The 20,003-nt window shown below is 38.8% G+C and overlaps 2 protein-coding genes across 2 annotated transcripts; both read right to left on the bottom strand.

Moving 5' to 3' along the window:
• Positions 1-4,262: 4,262 nt before the first annotated feature.
• On the bottom strand, positions 4,263-13,375 carry LOC149087365 (uncharacterized). The gene is made up of 7 exons (XM_089231434.1): positions 13,241-13,375; positions 12,241-12,345; positions 11,132-11,243; positions 10,904-11,021; positions 7,995-8,297; positions 7,315-7,472; positions 4,263-4,437 (listed from the first exon to the last, which is right to left on the bottom strand). Exons 2-6 carry the CDS (start codon positions 12,305-12,307, stop codon positions 7,341-7,343), a joined length of 732 nt encoding a protein of 243 aa, XP_089087560.1. The 5' UTR covers positions 12,308-12,345; positions 13,241-13,375; the 3' UTR covers positions 4,263-4,437; positions 7,315-7,340.
• Positions 13,376-16,218: 2,843 nt separating this feature from the next.
• Positions 16,219-20,003, bottom strand: LOC149087364 (uncharacterized). Its single transcript, XM_089231433.1, has 7 exons — positions 19,929-20,003; positions 18,509-18,623; positions 18,266-18,395; positions 17,952-18,152; positions 17,758-17,826; positions 16,647-16,937; positions 16,219-16,431 (listed from the first exon to the last, which is right to left on the bottom strand). The coding sequence occupies exons 1-7, from the start codon at positions 19,990-19,992 to the stop codon at positions 16,288-16,290; spliced, it is 1,014 nt and encodes a 337-aa protein (XP_089087559.1). The 5' UTR covers positions 19,993-20,003; the 3' UTR covers positions 16,219-16,287.

The following is a 20,003-nucleotide window of genomic DNA, read 5'->3' as shown; positions in this document are numbered from 1 at the left end:
TTATCTCATGAACCCTTCGTCATAGAGGTATATAATTTTAATTTCAAAAATGCTCAGAAATCCCTTAAAAAATTACCCTGTACCAGTTTCAAGAGCGGAAATACAGTGTGTCACAAAATAAACCTGTTCTTTTTTTTTCTTTTTTTTTTGTCAGCAGCACACCACAATTATTTATCGTGAAGAATGTTCGTGACTATACGTCCTGCTTTTAAAGCAGGTTTTTTTTCTTCTGCTTTTTGGGCTCAGTATTATTTATCGTTCTTAATAATGCCAGATAACTTACTTCTCATAGCAGCACTTATTGATAAGCCATCATAATTTGCACTTATCCTTTAAAGATGATGTATAATGAGGTTGATTTTTATTGCTTCAAAAGTGTTTCTGGGACTCCAAGATCGAACAAAGAAGCCAACTTTTTCCTTTCCCTTCATTTGACCGTTGTGGAAAAAATAGTAGGTAGGGAACCAAAATGCATATTTGCTTTCTTGTGATAGAGTACAGGGACTGTTTTTGGGCCATGCGATCCATTGCGGTAGCACGCTGCCGCGTTTTCTTAACAAAAAGGTTTTTTTTGCTGGGTTAAATTGTGAGGGTGGGGCTGACAGGGATCCAGCCAGGGATTATTCTTATCATTTTTTTTCCACGATAATTAACATTTAGAAAGGCCCCATGAAAAATCTGGTTTGGGGCCCCGCGAAAGATTTCAGCCTAGGAGCCGATGCAGGATGTATGGGACCATGGGGAGGGTATAAGCAAGAAGCGCAAAAAGTAAGTCCCCGCACGGGTAGAGATTCTGTCTCGAACCACCTCTTGTAGATCGCATTTTTTTCCCTGGCACCACGGCCCCAGTCACAGTCCATTCCCTCAAGTTTTCTCAACATCGTTGTCGAGGTACGGCTCAAAAATGTGGTGTGAATTTTTACTGTGTGAAATTTTTAAAAGTTCTGGACTAAACTAAAGTCTACGTTGCTGCCCGGGTGCACCGCACCTCTTTCAATCTCGCTTAAGCCGCCCCTGCGATAGAGCCAGGCCATCTCAATGCAAAAGCCCATTCGGACATGGCCCGGGAGCATTAGGTGGGTCGCCCACCAGAAGCTACTACGAGTGAAAACAAGTCGCGTGTTTATGTGCAAGACTATAAGGCCGGTCGTCCACTGGAAGCGACTTGAAGCCGTAAACAAGTTGCTCCCAGATGGCTGTATCCGAAAGACTGATCCAATCGCACAGAAAGTACGAGAACCTCGTCCATTGGCAGCGATCTTCAGCTAGTGATTTCCGAACTACAATAGCAGATCACAAAAATTTTTCCCATTCGAATGGGATCGCACACAACGTGGCGTATCTACGTAGGCGCAGTGTGTGGTTGTTTACTTTTTCCTCGCAAAATTCGCTCCCTTTTTTCTCCTCCTTTGATCTCTCTCCCCTCTGAACATGGAAGCTGGAAACTTGGTAATTGCCGTTTATGGGTTGTGATGGTAAGTAGTAATCGATTAAATACATTTATTCGTTTATTTACAACATCGTTTCCCAAACTTTTCGTTCTATCGCCCCCTTCAACAGAATTTTTTTTCTTTTATCGCCCCCGATTCAAGTGAACCCATAGGATCCTATGTTATCCGCGTAGCTCCTGCCGCCCCCCCCCACCATTCCAGATATCGCCCACTTTGGGAAACACTGATTTACAACAAGAACGCTTCTAAGTTTGTGTCAGATGTCTAATTAATCTAATTAAGTATGGACTTTAATAAATAAATTAATAAATATTCTCAAAAATTTTAGTTTTTCAATATTTTCTCAAGATTGTTTAACGAAGAAGCAAAGTGGAGATAATAGGCGAAGTGGACGACGTGAGACGCCCTTTGTCGTCGGACTCAATATCGGCCGTTGCCGCTCGTGTAGCTTGCCACATGTTATCGCTTCCGGTGGACGACCAGCCTCATGCAATGGTCTTGCGCAAACATGAAATCGTGAAAACTAACGAAAATTCAGAATTAAGGAAATGCATATTTACGGAATTAATGAAAATTCAGATCTAATGAAACACAATGAAAAACTCGGTTATAACGATATCGAAGGTTCCATGAGATTTTGTCGTTATAACCGAGGTTGACGCTTTTAAGACATTTTTTCACGAAAGAATAGATAGAATTAGATGGAAAAATAAGGAAACATTCCCTGTATGTGTGATCATCACTAATCTTAGGAATTTCTTAGGAAAACTTCATTGAAACAGAAAAAAAAGTGACAAAAAATTGATCGTTACATGCTGTCGGTGATTGTTTTTTATTGACCTTATAAGCAAGGATCTATAGCATTATTCCCTATAGGAATCAGTACGGACAGCAAATTATTGACGTTATAGCAGAGTTGCCGTTACAACCAAGGTCGTTATAACCAAGTTTGACTTTAAATGAATTCAAAACAATTGAAAATCCAGAATAAGAAAAAATTCAGAACTAATAAAGTCTTCAATAATTTGAGAGCTCCTGTTTGTGTCTGAGGACCATCATTTCAAACGAATCATTTTTAGTACATAATGTTTCTTTTTATTTCAAACCTCTCAGGAAAAAAAAAATCGGCAGATAATACGCAACTGCCTATAATCTACGCTTAGGAATCGAGATTATTTTTTAACGTAGCCGTGGATTTATTCGGAGAGAAATAACGGTCTATATCAGCGTTTCTCAACCTATGGTCCGTGGACAGAGGCGGTCCGCAACGATGGCATAGGTGGTCCGCAGGCGCAGACTTGACAATTTGATTCTAACTGAATTAGAAGTGATTCATTTGTTGTAATTTGTACTACTAATATCCATATCAAATAAAAATTGCACCTTACCATACCTCATCAAGGAAAGTTCGGGGCGTTGCGATTCTAAATATGGGATATCACTGATTGTAGCCAAAAGATACACTTTATGGCAAAATTTGCTAATTTCTGAAAAAATCGGTGAAGAGTGGGGGGGGGGGGAATAAAGGACTGCTACAAACCATAGTAAACAAAAATATATTTGATAAAAAAACATACACATTAATAGATGCCCATATTCCATTTAAAAAAATAAGGGGAACTGGGGATCTTATATACGGTAAAATACGGGACGTCACCAGTTGTTATCAGAAACGTTGCCGTAAGTCGGAAAAATCCGTAAAGTTAAAATCATTGAAAAATTGAGGGAAAAGAACGTTGTACCTGACAAACACGTAAAAAGAATATTTTTATTTATTATAGCCATAATTATTATAATAATTATGAAAACATTGTTTATTCACGATTTTAGTGAATTGAAAAGTTAAATAAGCATCGCTGAAACTTGTCAAATGCATAAAACAATTCGGAACAACTGAAAACACTGAATGTCCCGTAATACGGGACACAAGTAGTTCGTCTAATTCAGCGGTTCTCAACCTTTTTTGACTCGCGGAGCCCTTTCAGTGAATAAATTCTATGGCAGAGCCCTGTTTAACTCGAGGAGCCCTTTTTAGTACATTATTTATATGGCGGTACCCTTTAGGCCTCTTTTTTTTTTTTTTTTAAATCAAATTTATTGATTTATTTTATTATTCTCGAGTGGCAGCGGAGCACCGGTTGAGAACCGCTGGTCTAATTGTTTCTAATATTTTACTGGTCCTTTGGTTCAGAAAGGTTGAGAAACGCTAGTCTATGCAGTTTCGCCCGAGTGGCGCAGTGGTAAGATGCTCTTCTTCCACTATGAAGATTACCGCCAAGGTCCATATGTTCGAATCCAGCCAACAGAACATCACACACACACACACACGCATAAAGTTCTTTACCTATCAAGCCTAGGCAACACCACCTATAGAACAAGGCTTCCGCACGAAGCTCGTGACGTCACTGAAGAAGCCCATTTCACCTGTTGCCATTGGATATAGTATTCCGACTCATGCAATATCTTTACCTTTTTTTTTTGCAGTATATCCAATAATAGGAAAAATGCCCTTCTTCATTGACGTCACAAGCTTCGTGCGGATGCCTTGTTCTATAGGTGGTGTTGGCCTGAGGCGACCACCGGTAGATGGCGCCTTTATTTTTTTATCCAACTCCATTTGTTGGAAATTGCCATACGGCAATATATGACTGGAGTTGGTGTGTGGTAAAATAGTAGTCTACAGTTTGAAGAAAAAACAAAGAAACTTATTTGAATTACGTTAACGCAGTGCATAAAAAGTAGTCTGGTGCTCAGGGTTTTCCCTAAGTATAAATTATAGCTTAAAAAAGAGAAATTCTGATTCCAATGACGTCATAAGCAAGGAAAATGACATATTTATCAGAAATTTTTAGTTAATATAAGGCACACAGAATTCACATAAAAATACAAAATGAAAAAATACAAATGTTTCAAGATCGAAAGTTTCTTGAAGTAGTTTGTCGAATCTTTTTCTCGAAGGCTGTTTTTCTCAGTGTAATTCTTCATTCTTTAAAGACAACATTGAAATAGGGGGGGGGGGAAACAAGGGAGAGATCGATTAGTTTTTGAATTGACTGTGAAAAATATATATGATAATCATAAGAAATATAATTGAAATTATGTAAAAAATATAATTCAAATATACAGTCTTTAATCTAAAAAAAAAATGTCACTTGATAAAAATACCGTTTTTTTTGTAGTTGTATTGAAAGAAGTTTAAGCCGCACTGTTTGGAGGAAAATTCGCCGAGATATCAGCAATGAAAATTTTCGATGTTTGCTACCCTTTTGGCGTTAAAATCAGCAATTCTTAAACCATTTTCAGCATTTCGACAAGGTCTAAAATTGGCCAAAATCAAGAATTTCCATCTCAGAATATCTCCGCGGATTTCCATCCAAATATAAAAAGGCGTTAAGTTCTTTCTCTAAAATGCACAACTGATAATTTTTTTTTTTATCCCACGGGATGCTCAGAGTCAAACAGCCCGTCCACAAATCATTAGCGATTTTCATTCAACCCCACTTTACTACTAAACCACACGTGCACTTCGTAAATATTCCTCTGAGGAACTTCTAACGAGTTGAGGCGTGTCTGAATGTGCCGTTTATGTGATCTGCATCCAACGTGAAGTTTTGTTTCCGAGGAATGCTTGTTATGTTTTAAAGAGGTGTGCTGCCATCTGTCTCCCGAGTTCGGAAAACAAACAACTCGGCAGGTTATTCTGACTGCCGTGTAATGCTTGAATTTCAAATGTTGTAGGCCTGATTGTGTGCTTCCTGTGGAGAGAGTTTTTTACCTCCTCACGTGCAGGCTTTTGGCGGCAAATCTGGATGATTTTTGAACTATTTGAGGTAGAGGCGGTAAATCTGGTAACCTTGTCCTAACCGCATGTTAGAAAAAAGAAAAGGAGAAAAAAATAGGTAGAAAAAAGGGAAAAAACAGCATAATACAGTGTTTCTTAATCAGGGGTGCGTAGCATATTTCAGGGCGCGAGATCCATAGAAAAAATTGTAACAGTTTCACCGATTATTCAGGAGATTGAAATGATGAGCAAAATCGAACTTCCGAATTCTTCAAAACAATGTGAATCACAGCGACATTTTGGCACCTTATTTTTTGACTCACGCTGGCAGAAAAATGTGTCACGCGAAATTCTAATCCTCTCAGTGTGAAGCCAATGCCATTGCCATTGTACGTGATTCGAAGCACCGGTTTTCACCGCATCTTCTTCGTCTTGGGAATTCATATTATGAATTACTGGTAATTAGACAGTGTGAAGCGATTTAGAGCACCCACAATGATTATCTCTCATATTGGTCCAGTCAAATTATACATGGTTCCTTGCAAAAGGTAGAGTATTCTGCATTATATTGCAGTTCCCAGTTTTTTTGGTTTTTTTTTTGCTAAAGGTTCTTGTTCTGAAATTGAATTGTCTAGATCAGTGATTTCCAATATGGGCGTTAACGCCCCCTTGGGGGCGATGGAAAGTTCCAGGGGGCGGCAGAAGCTACGGGTACAACATAGGACCCTATGGGTTCGATTGCGTCGGGAGGCGATGGGAAAAAACAATTTCTGATGAAGGGGGCGATGGGACAAGAAAGGTTGGGAAACTATGGTCTAGATAGATCTATTTTTTTTTCGATCTTGATTCTATGAACGATGGTAACTTATTAAAAAAATAATGATTTTTTTTGGAAGGAGGCGCAAGTGAATTAGAAAGGAATTTCAAAATTCTGGTTTAGAACATTTCTGGTGTGTTGGAACCATTTCCGGAACTAGCGAAGACAGTTTGGCAAACCCATTCGCGACCACCCCCTACTCTGCTAAATACGGTTTGCATAACAATTCGCCCATGAAAGCAAAAAAGAAAAAATGGAGCTCACTTGAATGTAAGTGATGATGTATTCAAGTGGCCTTTTCAAAAAAGAAGAAACTAAACTTAAAAATGTTATTACGAAAACTCAATAGCAAATTAATTATTAAAATCAACATGTAAGTTTAATTTTGTTGGTTTGATATAATACACTTGTGCGATATTCTTTCTTCAAAAAAATAATTTCGCTATTAAATTTCATGCAAGACATACAAAAAACTGGATGTTGTGTGGATTGGATTTTAATTTTAGAATTCAATAACAACTAATTAGTGGATAATTGATTTAATTATCAAAAAGATCTAACAAATATACAGTCAATTATACGAGGGGGGTACAGGAATATAAACGAAATTGCGCGAGAGGTGTGGAGGTGTAAAGGTTAGAACCACTAATACAATAGATAAATAGATAAGAGAATATACAGCAGATTTCTCATTCACCTTCATCCAACGTGTTCTCTTGCGTTCGTACATAGAGACACTTTATATATGGGGGGAAATCAATAACAGGAGTATAGAAAAACAGGGAGGGAAAAAAAACCTTCGCTTCATAGGGTTACAATAAAGCTTTGCGATGGTGAGGAGAAAGAAAAGGAAACACAGAGAACTGGATTGAATTTATTCCACTGGCGTTTGGATGAAATATTTCGTCCGTGATTGTATAGAGGTTAAATATCTAACATCACCGTCATCAAATATTGTAATCTGAAATTTTTGCTAATCCTAACAGGTTCTGGTCCCAATTAGCATGGATTAGTAGAATTCTATTGTGGTTCCATGTTCTAGGGCACAAAATGTGACCTTTTTTAGATTAGTCTGTCTCTCTCAGAGATCTCTTTAGAACTAGAGCTAGAAATAATAATATAACTTTCCGCCAATGTTACTAATAACCATATTTCTCACGGATCACCCAGTTATGTGTTTGAAACCCTCAGGGTTTCGTGGAAGCAAGTCGAAAAATGTCTATACATATAAATGAGGAAATTATAGAAAGCATTAGCGAACTTACGTCTTGGAAAAATTCTCAGTTCTGAATCAGAGTTCCTGTAGGCCAACGGCCTTCTCGAGGAATGTCCGAGCCTGTTTCTCGAACTTCCTCAACAGATATTTGATCTTATAACTCATCTCGAAGCCAAAATTCTTCATCTTCAACTTCAAGTCTTTTATCTGTAATTAAAATCCCGAAACGGAAATATCTCAATTGGTTTCTTTGATTCACGGTGTTCATCGAAGCTATTTCTGTGTATAAATTTTGCTTATTTTTTATAAATAATTTTGAAACGTGTAATCGTATCTGAAGCCGAGTTTTCCTAGGAGCAGATTTTTAACGCCGCGCCTTCAACGTGAATCGCCCAGCGCGACACGCCGTCCACTCACCAATAAGAAAAGCAGTATGACTGTTTCCTTACAGAGAGCAATACGTCTCACGACAGCGCTTTACGTCGGGCGTGATTGGCCGTGCTTCTATAGGAGTCAAATACGCATTTCGCCGATCTTCTGCCGAGACCATAATTTTATAGCCACCCTGAGCTGATGCGCCACGCTAGGAAAACAGAAACGAGTAACGTGATAAAGTTACTCATTTCTGCCGACGCGAAATGGCCCTATTCGGTTCACGCGGCGCAGAAAAACCTGCTCTTAGGAAAACCCAGCTTTAAAGTTGAATAGAAATAAGCTATTTGTTGTTACCTTATCGATGAGGCCGCCCATGGACTTAATAGTACCCAGGTATCCTCTCAAGAGTCTGTTAAATGGTTCCCTCAATACACTATTGTCTGCAAACTCTTCTTCAGCGAAGTCCATTGTCTTCATCAGGTTCTCGAAGGTGACTCCTGCATGAGCGACGTCTCCGTGGATCCCTCCGACAGCACTGAGCTCCAGAACCTTGATGAGAAACTGTTTTGCTTCTTCTTTGATCTCTTTCAAGATTCTGTCGGTCTCGCCATCCAAAACGTTCCCCATTAGCTTAAACTTTTGTTTAAGCTCCCTTATCTGGAATTTGATTAACGATATTAACGATATAGAATCGGATTCAAACAACCATATTCAACCAGCCTTCTTGGCATTACGTCTTTCTTAACCTGCAACGGACTTTACAAATTCTGGGGTTCTCCAGCTTGAGCGTATGAATAGTGAAATAAATAAATTGTACCTGCAATGGTTGCATAGCATGCGTGCGTGCTCAATCCATATCCCGCGGGCTGAATATAGCCCAAGCGGTAATCTGGCCCATGACATCAAATCTACCTACTAAATAAATTAAGCGGTACATTCACAAATCACTGAAGTGAACCGCGGTGCAGCTCCACATCACTTCAGTGCCCAGCGGCACATTGTGGACCAATAAATGGACCCGTACTGCCTTAAAGGTTGAGCGCCCTTGTTGCAGAGAAGGTTTTTTGAGCCGGTGTCCCGCGAAAAATTTCAATAGAAAATGACTAAATTAATTATTAAAAATGTCCAAAAATCATTTTATAACTTTCAAAGTTTTGTTTCAGCAAATGTGTCAATCACACACCTTTTTAATTATAATAGCAATAAATTGCTGTAAAGCAAATAAGTTCAACTGTCGACTCAAGTGTGATGCGAGTTAAGAAAAAGTGAAAAAAACCCCGTTGTTGTAGAGTATGTTGTAGTGCTGGGTATGGGCAATGCCGTCTTATGCGTGTGAACTCACCCGTTTCCAAGTTCTAAAAACTTATATTTTCCCATGAGGAAAATATAAGTGAGCTATAGGAAAATATACGTCGCCCGAGTGGCGGGGTGGTAAGAAGCTCGTCTAGCCCCATGAGTGCTGCTGTCACGGTCTCGGGTTCGAACCCGTGGGAGGTTATAGATAAGATATTTTCCCTAACGGAACTTGAGGTGCCCACTAATAGACTGCACCTTCATTTTCACCCCCTCTCATTAATGGCAGTGAATATAGCGATATATATGATGATGGTGGTGGTGGGGCAGAGTTCGTAAAGTAGCCTCTAACTGTGTAGGTCTGGGATCGAATCCCGGGTCCGGCACCAACTATTCACTGTCTACTAATGAATTCCCTGGACAGTCATACGGATCTCTTGGGAGTACGTGAGAATCACGTTTCTATTATAATTTAAGAAAATACCGATGGATGACTTTAAAATATCACTTTTTTTGTTGACCAAGTATTTAAAAATAACAAGGATCCACAAAATGTCACACACACACACACACATGAAATATGTATCTCAACACGACAAGGATTTATTGGGTACACAGATTACGATCAAAGCTGCGAAAAAGCAAAGGTTGTCCCCTGTATATACTCCCTCACCCACGCCGCTGCCGGGTTTTCTTAATATACAGTACTCGTATACATAAAGGAAGAAACATGTCTCTGAGACGCATGTTCACTTTAGAACCCCGGTAGCCAAAGTAAACATTCCAAAAGTCATTCCGACTATTTTTTTTACCCGTTTCTGGCATTTTTTCCAGCTCTGACGAACTTTTAAAGTAGCCTATCGTTCAAGTCAGGCCTAGTTTCGCATATATATGCAAAATTTAGTGACTATAGGTCTAAAATTGCAGATTTGTATAGAGAACAACCCAAGCCCGAAATTTGTAATTTCGAGAGGGGGCTGGCCAGTTCGCGAGTTTCTGGTGATTTCTAGCCAAAGTCCGATAACAAACGGTATGAATGATTCCAGGTCATCGTCAAGTTGCCACATTTTTTCGTGATAGTTATGCCTATTTTAGTTATAGCAACCCATCAAACCGCAGTCACGATGTGGTAATTATCTTTCTCCAAAATTTTGTGGGGGAAAAAAACTGCATGTTTATATAATTATTTTTATTGTTTTTCTCTCAAATTTCACTTTTTTTTCTCTTGTCACATGGACTTAATCAAATACAGCTGCTATATATACAGGGTGATTCAGAAAAGGTTAGAAAAACTTTAAGAGGTGGATAGTACACACCAATACAAACAATTGTCATCAGAGAATGCATGGTCTAACATGAAACGCAAAAACGCGTTTCGAAACGGCCGCTCCGCAAACGTCAAAACGGCATTCCTGTTGAAATTTATCGGGAGAAAAAGAACACACCATGCGTTCAAATGTAACCTGGGGGGAGAAGAAGAAACCGTATGCAAATCTGCGTCAAAGTGAATAAAAGGCACGGACAAGTGAAGTTATTCCAGCGTGCAACCACGCGCGCGCGTTCTAACAGTTGTAATGTACGGGAAAATGGCGCACTTTAGTAATACTGAGTTCATGCCTTTTATTCACCGTGAGGCAGATTTCGGGCTGTCTTACATCAGCACATCTAGATTTGGCCCGGGATCTCCAGTCACTTCGCGAAGTTCCCGGCCAAAGTTCGGACTTCGGTTAAACCTCTTGGCCAATTCGCGAAGTGGCTTGCCCCGTCACGAATTGGCCACACTTTCGGCTTTGGCAGTAGCATATATATAGTTAGACTGAGGGACAATTGACATGTGGCTCCGGCTTCCCCCTCAAGGTATGCTTTGGTCATGCCAAGATGAGACTGGTTGATAAATTCCTTAAACACTCATACATAGTAGTAAAATAGCAAAAAAAGTTGATGGGTTGATATAAAAGTCGATTTCTTACTCTATCAATTTTATCAGTAATTGATTGAAGGATATTCACGGATCTTTCCATGATGTTCTCGAATGAAGTGATCAGCTTGTTTTTAAGATCGTTCTCGATGCCGGCTTGGGTGTGGATCCTAAACCGATATTTTCCATACGTTACCAAATGTTTAGTTTTAGAGAATACATGAAATGACTCACAGAATTATAGGTAAGTTACTTTATAAAACAAGAAATTACTGATTACTTAAGTTCGTCGTCATTATCGGTTCCGAGAGGTCGTGTCTGAGATGCTTCAATGTCCGCTTCAACCACCAGATCGTAGAGCTTGGCTATATCGTCGCTGGTCTGAATCAAGACTAAATAAAGGAGATCAGAAACAATATAAAAGTGAAAGGAAACCGGACAGAAAATGCAAATAATTGCCAATTGTGAAAGTTCAGCGTGGAATTTCCATTCATAAAGAGATTGAATGAGGAAAACTATTTAGTGTTAATTCGATTTGTTCGGTTAATGCCAACATTATATTAAACTATACATGCTCAACCCCTGACGCGCGAATCAAATGTGACCCGCTACTTCAAACCTAATTTTGTAAAAATAAACTAAGCGGCATATTTCCAGGTCACTAAAGGGACCCACATTATATTTATAGATCACTCAAGGGGCCCCGCCGCATATATGCAAATCAATTGAGTTACACGCGGAATAGTTTCAGATCATTAAAGCGGTCCGCGGCACATTTACAGATCACTTTGACTCGCGGTATATTTACATATTACCCCGGCACAGTTCCAAAGCATTTAAATGCAAGGGGCAACTCGAGAAAAACAAATCTCTACCCACATGGGATATTCTTTGGCGCCCCCGACCATGTTTTTTTACCGACATTTTTTTTTATGATTATTTTGCATTCTTTTAACTCGGATTTGACATCCTTCCTAGAGCGGAGCCCCCGACTGCACGGGTCGCACGACCCTGCTTAAATGACCTGCGGCAAATTATCAGATCACTTTAGTGACCCGAGGAACATTCCCAGATCACTCAAGTGACCCGCGACGCGTTTTCAAAGCGATGAAGTGGCTCGCACGATCCAAAAGGTTGAGTACCATTGCATTAAACTGTCAAAACAGGCCAAAGGTGGTTTCTCCTGATAAATTTCAACAGGAATCCCGTTTTAACGTTTGCGGAGCGGCCGTTTTGAAACGCGAGAGCGCGTTTTTGCGTTTCATGTTAGACTATGCATTCTTTGATGACAATTGTTTGTATTGGTGTGTACTATCTACCTCTTAAAGTTTTCCCCACATCTTTTCTGAATCACCCTGTATAGAATGCAAATTGATGAAATGCACTTACCTTCGTGTATTAATGGCGTGGCAGTGACGTATCCCACGAAGAAGAGCAGCAATGCAATTGGTTTCATGGCTGATTCTTTTGAGAGCAGGAGAAAAAAAATAATTCCTGTAAGAAATTGTCGCTGTAAGTACAAGTTTGATAAAAGTATGGAATTATGCAGATTCTCCCCTGGAAGGCGTGGAGATGGTAAATATGAAAACGTGGGGGGGGGGGGGGAGGGCTCATTTGGGGCCCTCGTTATTGTTGCCGCACTGAGCTCAGCAAGGATCTGCAATGTTAGAACTTAACGAAATGGTCCTGTGATTTGAAGTTGTTTGATTTCAATTATAAGATACCAGGAGTGCTTAATCTGTGTGTCACGACCCAAACTCGATTCGCAGGGGCTTCCGAGATGGGTCATACGAATCCACTCGCAGCAAAGATTCTTGAGATATGAGTTAAGACCCAAACATAATTCGCAGGAGCTTAAATAAATGGGTGTACAAATCTACTCAAACAGGGAATCTGGAAGTACGGTTTCACAACTCAAACTTGATTCGCAGGAGCTTCCGAGATGGGTCTTACAAATCCACCAACATCCAGGGATTGCTGAGTTTGAACTTGAAATATCAGACAGAGATATCCACGTTCATATGGGATTCTTGAGTTGTGGATCAAAACCCAAACTTGATTCACAGTGGTTTCCGAGATGGGTCTTACGAATCCATTTACAGCAAAGATTCTTGAGGTATGGGTCACGACCTAAGCACAATTCCCAGGGCTTTTTCGAGATGGGTCCCACAAATCCACTTACGGCCAGGGAATCTTGAGCTGTGGGTCACGACCCAAACCTAATACGCAGGGGTTTCTGAGATAGGTTGTGCAGTTACAGTCCTGTTATAAATGCATTCAAAAAACAAACAAACAGTGGCCTTAGGTCGCGAAGCTGATCTTATTGTTGATTTTAGGTCGCGGCTGAAAAAGTTTAAGAATCCCTGGCTTTTACTGTTAGATGACTTACCTCAATTTTCTTTTACGAAATGATGTACGGATATACCGAAGCTATCGGTCATCCGAGGTTTTTATATACAGCAAGCGAGGGACTTTGTTACTCACGTGTTCTCTTCTATCATTATAAACCGTTCTTTCACTTCACGGTGGTAATATAATAATGATATCATGGAAAATCAAGCAAAATCAATACATAAATAGGAAAATGAAAATGAGATTATTATATAAAATGCACGCTATTGGTTCCATTACGTTTTCTTTTCCAACTTGTATATCTTAGATAAGGAAATTTCTTTAGGACTTAATCTTATTTTCTCATGATGATACGAGAACAATACATTCAACGCGAGAGGGAAATAGATACAGTATGATGCTTTTCTACCAAAAAGAAAAAAAAAATGCTGTCAAACAAACAAATACAAAACACAATCAAATTCGGTTATAACGACATCGAAGATTCCATAAAATTTTGTCGTTATAACCGAGTTTGTTGTTGTCAAGACCCTTTCCCGTGAAAAACAAAATCAGACAAAATCGCGTTAATCGATAGTTTCATATTTACGATCCATATCGCTGTGATCGATAATACGATCGATAATGCTGTGTATTAATCGTTAGTTTTATATTACGATACGATTTTAATCGATAAAATTACTAGAAATTCGGATCATAAATACGCGACATCGCCAATTCTCGCAAAAAATGTTGCGTCACCAAATATTGCTCGGGGCTAACGAGAAAGAGAGATCTTTCTCGTTAGCCCCGATATTGCTCGTAAATGACCCTTGGCGAGAAATATTGTACTATGGCAGCCTTGCAGTGATCAAAAAGGGGGAGGGGGGGAGAGATTGAACAGAGCCAAGGTATAAGATTTTTTTTGCCGTAATTATCATCATATAATTTATAAATTGAAGGAAAAAACATGAAAAGGAAACAGAATAATACATAAGTGTAGATAAGAGATAGAGATAAGGGGGAGTGTAGTTATATACGAAGTAGATTTCTATTTTCACTCTCACCCAACAAGTTCTCTTTTGCTCTTATACGTATATAAAAGAAGTATACATCATATGTGGGAGAAAAAGTCATTAATAACTGTATAGAAATAAAAGGGAAGTAAAAAGAACAACTTATTAGGGTAACAACAAAGCCTCGTGATTATGGGGAGAGAGGGAAGAAAACAGAGAGCAAGGTTTGACTTTAATTCCACTGGCATTTGGACGCAATATTGCGTGCGCCCTTGATCGTAAAATGGTTTTAAAGTGTATTTCACGGCAATTTACGCCGATTTAAATCACTTGATTTTTTAATTAAAAAAATCTGATTTAAACCACAAAATTTAAATTTCATTTTTCTTTTATTCAATTTCAATAATATTGAAGTAAAAGTAACCTGGTATAGTATGGTATGCATGTTATTGATGTGTGATAAAGTTCGTGATTAAAAGAAGTATAGAAGATCTTTTTTGGGGGTAACTTTACATTTTACTTTAATCCCTAGATATAGTGCATATTTCATGCATTTATATTCATTAATGCTAATAAAGAACAAAATATGCAAAAGCATATGCGTACATACATTTCCATATAATCCGCGGGCTCTAGTTATAAGTAATATGGTTTCATAAAATAACATTTATGAAACTTTAAAAGTTTTAGAAAAGTTATACTACGAAACTTGCTACGAAAAATGTAACCATAACCAATAGGCTTATTAAAAAATTGTAAAATATCTTTTACTAAACTTCTATAGTGTAATCCCGACTTAAATCAAATTATGACCCTCTCTTTGTTGTAAAATAAATAAATATTCTTTATTATGTATTATTCGACATATTTGAATTGATTTTTTTCTAAGGGACACTTCAAAAAGGGATAGATGTCCTGATCTGTGTCCCTTTGAACAAGAACTTATTCACCTCTGAGTATAGGACACCTCAAAATCTAGTCCTAGGGTATCCTTTAATGAGAGTTTTCACACTGTATATAACAAGTTTTTTTTTTAACAAATTCCAAATATCTTCCAAAAATTCAATCGAAAATTTAAAAATCTTCCAAAAAATCTACATACGAAGCAGGGCCGTCTTAAGAGCATAATGGGCCCCCCCGGGCCAAGTGATTTTTCTGAGGCCCTGCTAGGCAAATTCTCGAACATTTCAAAAATATATCATTTTTGTGAGGCCCCCGGGCCGTGCCCAGGTGGGCCCATGCCTTAAGACGGCACTGATACGAAAGGAATTCGAAACCTCTCTTTTGTGGATACCGGTGGGACAAAAAAAAAAAGAGGGGGTGACCGTTAATCAGGGGTTTGAAATGTATACTTTTATTATGCAAAGGAAAATTTTTATATGGCCGTAAAAGAAGGGCGAAAACATCTGAAGGGGGGGGGGGTGTCCGTTAAGTGGTGTTTTACTGTATTTCTAAAATGGTGAACATATATCCAGCCAAAAATTTTTAAATTTGGCGAATTTAACTTGAATGTTTTTTCAGTATATATTTAGTTATAGTAATAGTATCTACTATCATCTGTTGCAGACAGAAGCAATTGAATTTTGTCGAAATTTCCCGAGTAGCAGGAACGAATATTCATGATCGTCGGTGCTGCCGTCTATATTTCAAGTTGTTAACTATCTGAGATATATGTCTCGTATTTAAATTTTTAAAATGACTTCTCAAGAACTTGTCGGAAGTCATAATAAAATACTCAAAAACATTTGTGTTTAATAGGTTTGCTTTACTTTTTTTATGATATTGAAAGAGAAAGCCGTATTTGCATAGGTGAAGATAGACGTGAATGTCTGGGGGGGGGGGGGGGAGCATGATGACGATGATGATGTCAATTCATATATACGCATATACATTAATCAGTAGGCACCATCTTTGACGCTAGGAGACGCAATTCCCCCCCCATGCCTATTTGTCTTCTCCCGAGCACCCCAGAGAGTTTAGGAGTTTACACCAGTAAATGAATTAGATGCAAAGAAAAGAGTTTTTTTAGTGGAAAACGCCGTTTATTGATTACTATTAACGATGCAGTTCACAAATGTACAGTCACATCTTAATATTCCTTGCGGTTGATAACTTCCTTGACAGCCTCCTTGACCTGGTCCCAGAGCTCGCCAAGATCCTCTTTGTATGGGCGGAGGAATTCAAGAGCTTCTACGGCGATTTCTTTGCTGACATCCTTGGCGTGCTTCTTGAACTGCGGGCACAGACAAAGGAAGTCAAATCAATGATAGCAATGACCATAGCATTAAAAAAAAACATTTGTTTCTGGGTTTTTTTAGAGCATAGGAGAAATACCAATACAGTCGATGTCTTTAAACAAACGGCAAAAAGTTTCTGCTTTGCTAGAATGGCATCACCATGCTCTGCGGTCGTTAACTAAGAATGTGCAAAGTGAAGAAAATGCTTTACCTCAATGGCAATAGCCTTGATGTTTTCGAGCTTGGTCTTGGTCTTGTCGAGTCCCTTCTTGACAGTCTCCTTAACCCATTCACCGAACTTGGCGAATTTCTCCTTGAGGTCAATGTTGAGGTCCTTGAAGTAGTTCTTGACCTTCTCCCACATGTCCTTGATGGAGTGTCTCTCAATGCTGAATTGTTCCTCTTCTTCATCTTCCTTCAGGATTTTGTCGATGATGTCGAGGATCTTGTTCTTTCCCTTCTCTCCTTTCTCCCTGAGGAGGTTCAGGAGTTGCTCAGCGAGCTGGTATAAGACAAAAGTAGGATAATTTAGCCATATTGGAAAAACCTAACTGATTCTTTCATTCGTTATTATTTTACTATATGAGTGTGAAGAAAGAGTTGTTTAGGGAACATCTGAATCAAGACCGAACTTGAGCAGGTGCGAAAGAGTGCTGCCACATCGGACCGCTATATTTTTATGGCCGCAAAAGAAAAGAAAATATTTGATTGAATTTTGACTTCAACTTCTTAAGCAAAAGCAAAACCTTAATTAAAATTCAGTTCAAGGTGGAAAACCTCTGACATTCAGTCATTGAACTACCTGTCCCAAGGTTTGACAGACCCCCCCCCCCTCTCCCACCAGCCGTGAAGGGTGGTGCAGATGGATTTAAGTGTCTTAGGCGATGGACCAGAGGGGGCGCTAAATTCTTCCTTAACTATTTATTCAAAATTACATGAAGGAGGCTTACTGCGTGCATACCTAGATGAAAGACTATCCAGTTAAGGTAGATAATCGGTATTCTAGCCCCGACAGCCCCAATCGTTAAATACTTGGAGGAACATTTGCAATTTTCTCGCTGGACAGCGGAACACTATTGCTCGTATGTAGCTACTGACAAATGGATTTTTTATAACCATCAAATAGTAGTTTTACAGTCACTCTGGAGCCAATTTTGAACCTGTCAGGCACCAGGGTACCCATGTACACGGTGACATTGGGAAATCATTGTTCAAAGGGTCGTAAAGCGTGTTTTGCACAGGCCAATACTTTGCAAAATACTTAAGCTCGTCACTGATCTGGATTCATTCACAGCGAATATACAAAAGTGACCAGAACGTACCTCGCTGCCCTTTCCGAAGAGCTGTTCAATCTTGCTCTTGAGTTCTTCCTTGTTGATCTTTCCAAGAATCTATGAAAAGAACAGAATTGGTTCAGCCACAATAACAGAAATACTGGAGTAGAGTGATTCCGTGTTAATAATTCCTTCACCCAATACAATATTGTGTTCTTAAAGATGAATCCAAGTACACTTACAGCCTTCTTCAGCTTCTTGAAGATGTTCTTGATGCTGAATTCAGCGTAGGCGAGCTTTTCGTCCTTGCCACCGAGGTCAAGTTGGTCGAGGATCTTCTTGAGGAAGTCCTTTGCCTTATCCTTGATCTTGCCGAGGAGGTCCTTAGCCTTCTCGCTGATGTCGACCTTCAGGTCCTTCATCTTCTGCTTAAGGTCCTTCAGCTGAAATACACATTTTGTAACAATGATTTTTAAAAATAATTCTGCTTCATCAAAGTGTTATCGATGTAATTTGTTGAATAGAGCCCATTGAAAAATGAGAAATGCCATTATACCTTTTCGATCAGGTCACCCTTGACGGTCTTGCCCTGTTCGATGGTATCCTTGACCTTTTCCAAGAGCTTGTCCAAGGCATCCCTCAGTTTCTTACCGAGTTCAGTCTTGATGTCTTCTTCAGCAAGAGCGCTATACGTGTGTACACAAAGTATTAAAGCTTAATGAAAGCAGGGGAAAAACAACCAATACAGCAGATTTTAAAAATAAGAATCAATTTTCGAATCAATGATGACAAAACTTACAAAGCGATGTCGGATTCCTCATCATCTTCGAATCCAAGGGATCGTTTCAGGGAGGGAGCGCTGTCCATGCCAACCATGAATTCGTAGACGATTTCATCGGCAGCCTGGTCCAAGACTGATTCACAAAGACAAAAATATTCGAATGAATATTCAAGAAAACATCACGAAAATCTGGTTTAAAATTTAGAAAAGAGGAAAACTTCCAAAATTTTCCTTCCCATGTTAGTCATTATTTTTATAGCTTTTATTTCTGATTAATAAATGCAGATTTTATATTTAATAGAAAATGCTTGGAAAAATCAGCTTCGCCGAAGCTCGTATCCACCAAGAAAACAGTCGCCCCGCTTAATCGGATAAAAAATAAAATTATTCCCGCTTAAACGGATAAAACCCTTTTTAACCAAAATTTCTTCCATAGACACAGTGTTAAAGTTCCCCGCTTATCGAATAAGTTCAGCAACTTTTCCCCCGCTCAATTGAATCTATATATGTAATATTTTATTGGACAAAACATTTGTATGTTACCAGGTTAAGGACTAGACTTGAGAGTGGCTACTATCCTCAAAGTATCTAAGTTGTCTTCAGTAGGTATATTTAATTATTTCACTTTTGTTCCCTGTTGAGCCCATAGAGAGCGCTAACTTTCGTAATGAAAAATAAAAATCTTATGTATTTTATGAAAAGGATACCAGCTTTGAACACTGAGAAAGGAGGACGCCTGCGCGTGCACCTTTAGTAACGTTGTTTTTTCCAATTTTCGCAACAGATCGCGTCACTATTCTGACCGGCCAAAACAAAATTTTTTCGCAACTAACCGTCAAAAAAGCAAAAACAGAAAAAATTCCGGGAATTTCGATGACTATTGGCCAATGAGTGGTGAAAAAACACACAATGTAATTATATAAATGTCATGTAATAATATACTGTCATATATTCATATAATGCATCCCTTAGAGCAGAAACGAGCAGAAAATGAGGCGCAAGCATCGAGCACTCCACTCTTGAATGCTTCAATATGGATAATACAATGATCGCAAACAACAGGCGGTGCTCAAGACTTAAAAAAACTGTTGAAAAGTCATCTCGTTGTTAATTCTTTTCCTTAAAATCATCGATTTCCATGCATTTTATACCACCGTTGCAGCATTTTACGAAAGATATATAGTACTGTTTAATTTAGTTTATTGCACTGTAAAAGACTGCGTAATAGTCTCTACCGAATTATCCTTCATTTTGAATATATCAATATACGGAAAATAAGTCCTACTAAAACATTAGATTTCATTAATCTACCAATAATAATAATAACAATAGGTTCATAGTCTTATAACCAGGATTCTAATCCATATAAATATGCATTTAATAATTCAACTATACACTTAAATACTCGCAATGAAAAAAAATATATACATGAACTCACCATCGTAGAACGATGCCGAGGCAGCGGCGTATCCCACAAGGAAAAGCAGTACAAGAAGCTTCATAATGAATTCCT

This window comes from Pholcus phalangioides, unplaced genomic scaffold (genome assembly GCF_987345545.1).
Source record: "Pholcus phalangioides strain wild (caught in Gottingen) unplaced genomic scaffold, Ppha-v1.0 ptg000004l_1, whole genome shotgun sequence".
Lineage (NCBI taxonomy): Eukaryota > Metazoa > Arthropoda > Arachnida > Araneae > Pholcidae > Pholcus > Pholcus phalangioides.
Note: the sequence above shows the minus strand (reverse complement) of the source record. Positions and strands in the feature narration are given on the sequence as shown.